At 38.8% G+C, this 5,541-nt stretch overlaps 1 protein-coding gene across 1 annotated transcript; it reads right to left on the reverse strand.

Moving 5' to 3' along the window:
* Positions 1-273: 273 nt before the first annotated feature.
* Positions 274-5,183, reverse strand: SRGN (serglycin). The gene is made up of 3 exons (XM_065408194.1): positions 5,105-5,183; positions 2,762-2,909; positions 274-478 (listed from the first exon to the last, which is right to left on the reverse strand). Exons 1-3 carry the CDS (start codon positions 5,181-5,183, stop codon positions 274-276), a joined length of 432 nt encoding a protein of 143 aa, XP_065264266.1.
* Between the last annotated feature and the right edge of the window lie 358 nt (positions 5,184-5,541).

Below are 5,541 nucleotides of genomic sequence, written 5' to 3' on the forward strand. Positions count from 1 at the left end.
GTCTCAAGCAAGACTATTGTGGATCTTTTAGATTCCATCTTCCCATGATTTCAGAAATATCCCAAGCTTAGATATAAAATGCACATATAAATGTAGGTAAGGTCACATTTAACAAAGATTTTTTTTTAGCAAAGAAAAGCAATAAAGATTATAAGGCACTTTTGTTGGATTATAATTTTTATAAAACTGTTTGTCCTAAGACTAATCACTTAGTTATGCAACATAGAAGAAGTGCTGTAAATAATCATCATGATAGAGATAAAGTCTTCTTTCTCACAGCATTAAATCTTCATTTGTTAGTTCCTGCTTCAACTCCTCTTTTTGCACCATGCCAGAAGATGACAAGTTAGGATACTCAACATTGTAATTAATTCCTGACCCAGATTCTGATTCTGTTTCAGGTATGTCGTCAGCCCCAGATCCAGATTCCTCACCATAAAGTGAGAAAATATCAGGTTGCTCCTGAAATCTCTTCACCCTGAAATATATGAGAAAAATCACAATACAATTTACTCATAAGGACAAATGTGATTGTCCCATTCTGCTTAACACCCATCAGCTGATACTGAACTGTGCCTTTTCTCAATGAGAGACCAGGCGTGTGAAGTAATATCTTCTATTGGACCAACTTCTGCTGGTGAGAGACAGGGCCGGCTCCAGCATTTCTGCCGCCCCAAGCAAAAAAAAAAAAAAAGCCGCAATCGCGACTGGCAGCGGCAATTGGGGGGGGGGGGAAAAAAAGCCATGATCGGCGGCGGCGGCAGTTCGGCGGCAGGTCTTTCGCTCCTAGAGGGAGTGAGGGACCTGCCACCCCCGAATTGCCGCACGTGCCGCCCCTCTCCCTTGGCCGCCCCAAGCACCTGCTTGTTAAGCTGGTGCCTGGAGCCAGCCCTGGTGAGAGAGACAAGCTTTTGAGCTACACAGAGGTTTTCTTCAGGTCTGGGAAATGTACTCAGAGTGTCACAGCTAAATACATGGTCAAACAGATAGAATATGTGTGAACTATGTATGCTAAACTAAGAGACCATTCAAGGTGAAGTAGCCCATTAACACCCCTAGTCATAGGATAAAAAGAGGGGTTAGTGGGTAACAGATTGTTGTAATAAGCCATGAATCCAGTGTCTTTATTAAGATCATGATTTTTAGTGTCTAGCAAAGTTATGATTTTAAGCTCCAAAGCTTGTCTTTTGAAAGTATTATGCAGGTTTTCTCAATATGAGGCAGTGGTAGGATCAGCAGCACCCAAGAGAGGTAGCGAGGCTTAAAAGCAGCCCAGGAGAAAAAAGGAGTGGCTCTCAGCAGAGAATAGGCAGGAGAGACTTTGACCATGTCTACACTTACCAGGGATCGATGCAGAGGGGGTCGATTTGGCAAGTCTAGTGAAAACCTGCTAAATCGACCACAGAGCAGTCTCCGGTCGACTCCGGTACTCCGTCAGAACGAGAGGATTAAAGTAAGTCGAAGGGAGAGCATCTCCTGTCGACACAGCATGGCGTAAACACCACAGTAAGTTGACCAAAGCTACGTCGACTCCAGCTACATTATTCACGTAGCTGGAGTAGCGTAATTTAGGTCGACTTACCCGGTAGTGTAGACGAGGCCTATGTCTTGGAAGGCCAACACAGCCACTCCTCCCTGGGATCACAGACCTTTCTTTCCTGGTAAAGTGCCCTTTTGGGCCAAAAATCCTTATATCCATTGCTTAAGGAGTTTACATTCCTCAGGATTAGCAAGAGTCCTAACCCTTAATGGCAGGTGAATTTAGATCAATAGAAGGAAATACTTTACACAGCATGCAGTCAAATTGAGAATTGACTGCTAAGGAGGTCAAATACCATCAATAGATTTATTTAAAGAGAAATTTTATGACCAACAACATTTATGATCATACAAGCTAAAATAATGGCATTCAAGCCTCAGGTTTAAGAACATATGCTGATCATCAAAGATATCAGGAAACAGTATTTCCGTTCCAGATCGCTATATATAATATTGCACAAGTGGCTAGGTGTATTGCTGAAAACGGGGGCTGGATTGTGCCCTCATTAGAAATACTGAGGATTTGTCACTGCATGAGATGGGATACCAAATTTAATGGGCATTGATCTGTTTGGCTATGACAAATCCTACACAATATACCAGTTTGTCTCCTTAGACTTTGATGAAATATGATCATCATCCACACCAGTCTATTGTAAATGTCAAAATCTTAGCCATGTTTGTACTATCACTTTTAAAAATTAATACTCTTTCAACATGCAAAGGAAAATCAAATGCATAATAGTAGATAGATAGATAGATAGATAGATAGATAGATAGATAGATAGATAGATAGATAGATAGATAGATAGATAGATAGATAGATAGATAGATAGATAGATAGATAGCCAAAATTATAACAGGGTTCAAAAAAGAACTAGATAAATTCATGGAGGATAGGTCCATCAATGGCTATTAGCCAGGATGGTAAGAGATGAAACCCCATGTTCTGAGTATCCCTAGCCTCTGTTTGCCAGAAGCTGGAAGTGGATGTGGCAGGGGATGGATCACTCAATGGTTCCCTGTTCTGTTCATTCCCTCTGAAGCACCTGGCATTGGCCACTGTTGGAAGACAGGATACTGGGCTACATGGACCATTGGTCTGACCAGTGTGGTGGTTCTTATGTACATTAAAAGTCAAAGATGTAAGCGCCTTAGCTAAGAATACTGAAAGCTTATTGATGTCAACCATAAATACTGAAGGGACAATTCATTTACTTACAGAAATGGATCAGCCTTGGGAGGGAGGATTCTGTTAGCTCCACTTTCAGAAATTTCAAACAACGGTCCTTTTTCTTCAATGCAGTTAGCAGACAAGATGTCAGGTCTGCATCTTACCCTCTGGAATCTTGCTTTCTGCACTGGAACACCTGATCAAATTATTCGTACATTATTAGTATGAATTACTGTAGTCAGTATTAGGGATTATTTTACTTTATGAACTCCTGATCAGGAAGCTGGTAGTTATAATGATATGTATATATTTAGTGATTACCCAACCATAAACAATTCTGACAAGACATTTTTAAACTAACCAGTACTATCACTAAGTAATATTCCTGTATCTCATATTATATCCATATGGGCACATCTTCCAAACACTGAAGAAATTCCATATGAAACAGCTAGATGAACTTCCATGTCTCTTATGACAACACAAAGGAGTAGATTTCAGAATTAAATGGACATGTATGAAAAGAACACATACAGCATGGAAAGGCACATAACAATGTGGAAAGCATAGGTCCTGTCTTGTGAGATGCCAAGCACACTCTGGCTGCCAGGTGCCAGAGTTGGTGTGGAGGCACAGAGCCTTCCTGTGGATTGTCCTAGCCTCCAGCAGATCCCCCAGAATCTGCCAAAGGTAACCTACCTCCTCAACAGAACAATACTGAGGTAATCTCCATTAAAGAATCCTCACAGAGATTTCCTCCCTAACCCTCTCTGTGGGATCTGCCCATTAATAATAAGGCCCTATAGAGTAGACTGCAGTGCGTATTTACTGACTTCTTGGAAAGTAGCTGCTGCAGATGTTCACTAAACACTCTTCAGATGCTCTTTCACTTCCTCTCCTCCCACAATGTCTAACCTACATTCACATCTAAGGTTCGGCTGCAAAAGCTTTCTTAAAAAAATTTCAGAGGAGCAAAACAAAAAATAAACCAACAAACAAAACACTTGAAACCATCAAAAATACATTTAGGATTAAACTTTTCATCCTTCTTTTGGTATCATTAACTAATTGCAACTGAAGCCTCATGTTATATTCTCCTTCTTTTGGTAGTTTAGTCTAATTTCATTTTGTTCTTTGGGAATGTCTCTTCTCTGTAATTACAGTTCCTTTTAACATGGTCTGTTACCATACTGTACTGAATCACTCTTCCAATCTTCTCATGCACACATTTTGTCTACAGGAGAAAGAATGTGTTTGGAGAGATACGTATAGCCATTATTCCACGTCTCTCTCATAGTACCTTTTCCTTTTCATTGTTATTTCTTCTGTTTGTATATTATTAAAGTAAAGTCTGTTTTTAATAAATGTAAAAAGTAACATGTACCACACCCCGAGTAATTTGTGTGCAAAAAGTTCAGGTAATAATCATCCAAAGAAAACAATATTTAGGATGAAAACACCAGTAGGTATCTAATTAATGCATATCGCTAGATAATATCTCTACAGGAAATTATACATATGTGGCTTGAAAATTAGATGCCTCTTGTAAGAAATAAATACAGAATGTCTGTGTCATTGTGAATCAACATTTCCTTTTAACTGTTCTAGTGCACAGTGTTGTAATTTTTGCTGTATTGAATCAAACCCTTAACTTCCCCATACTTACACAAATTTCCTATTTCCCCATGAAACAAGTGAAGCTATAATATAGGAAATACGCATCTTCTCAAATATTTGCTTAACTGTTAAGACCTTGCATTCAACAATCAGATAGACGTCCAAACAAACCCACTAAAGTCAATGCATTTCCAGGGTGCAAAATTGGGCACCATAGTTGCTTTTACAAAGTAACATTTTGTAATTTTACATATTATCTGCAGGTGATTTATTAGCCTCACTGTTGATTGAAACAACTCCAATAAAGTCCTTACTTCCTGAAATTTAGATCCATTTTAGATTGCTGTATTTCAGACTCAGTTGACTGAAAAATCTGTAGATTACTATGATCATAGCGTGATGCTGATATATTCCAGCCACTACAAAAACAGTTGGCTAAGACATTTATATAGAACTTCTGTAACTTGCCATGTCCGTCATTTAAATAATGTTTTTTATAAAATAAATACTAATACTAACTACATATATCATCTATATAAGGAGGACAGAAAAGATCCACTTGCCAAAAACAATTTTATCATTGGCATTATACAAAAACTTATCTTGATGGAAAGTTTAACAAAAAAAAGATTTAATTTTATAAAAAGTAGGTTTTATTATTCCTACTTCAAGGCCAATTACAAGTATTCGTTAAAATCAATAGTATACTTACTTGGCCTATGCTACACAGTTTAGAAAGAGGATTATAGAAATAACAACCATTCACAGTTTTACCTTGTGCTGTGTATCCCATAAAGAGGATTATACAAACAGCCAGGAAAATCCTCCCATTACATCTGACACGAGTCTGCATTTTGGCTTGCATTCCTCCACACTCCACCACTCTTCACCACGGCTTCACACTTAGGAAATAAAACGAGGCAATGAGATCGACTCTTAGAAAAGGATTCCAAAACCTCAAACCCAACCCATAACCTGCGTCACAACTTCCTGACTGATTTAAGTGAGACATCTACAATAAAAGCCCAGAGTCTAATTACGTGGTTCTTCCTCAGACAAAAATCACCACTGACTTCAAGAGAAGTTTTGCCTGAGCAAAGACAGTGGGATTGGGTTCCCAGTAAGCCCCATAATAAAAATGTTATTTCAGCTATTAGAAATGAGGGTCCAGAAGTATGTGACACAATCCTGCCTGCCCACGGGTTTTCCCC

The sequence above is a fragment of the Emys orbicularis genome, chromosome 7 (assembly GCF_028017835.1).
Source record: "Emys orbicularis isolate rEmyOrb1 chromosome 7, rEmyOrb1.hap1, whole genome shotgun sequence".
NCBI lineage: Eukaryota > Metazoa > Chordata > Testudines > Emydidae > Emys > Emys orbicularis.

What these genes read in the sequence shown, in the direction of transcription:
- SRGN (XM_065408194.1), bottom strand. Translation starts at nt 5,183, where the DNA reads ATGCAGACTCGTGTCAGATGTAATGGGAGGATTTTCCTGGCTGTTTGT. An exon ending in TATGGGATACACAGCACAAG is followed by an intron (nt 2,910 to 5,104) that starts GTAAAACTGTGA and finishes TAATTTGATCAG; the next exon opens with GTGTTCCAGTGCAGAAAGCA. An exon ending in CCCAAGGCTGATCCATTTCT is followed by an intron (nt 479 to 2,761) that starts GTAAGTAAATGA and finishes CATATATTTCAG; the next exon opens with GGTGAAGAGATTTCAGGAGC.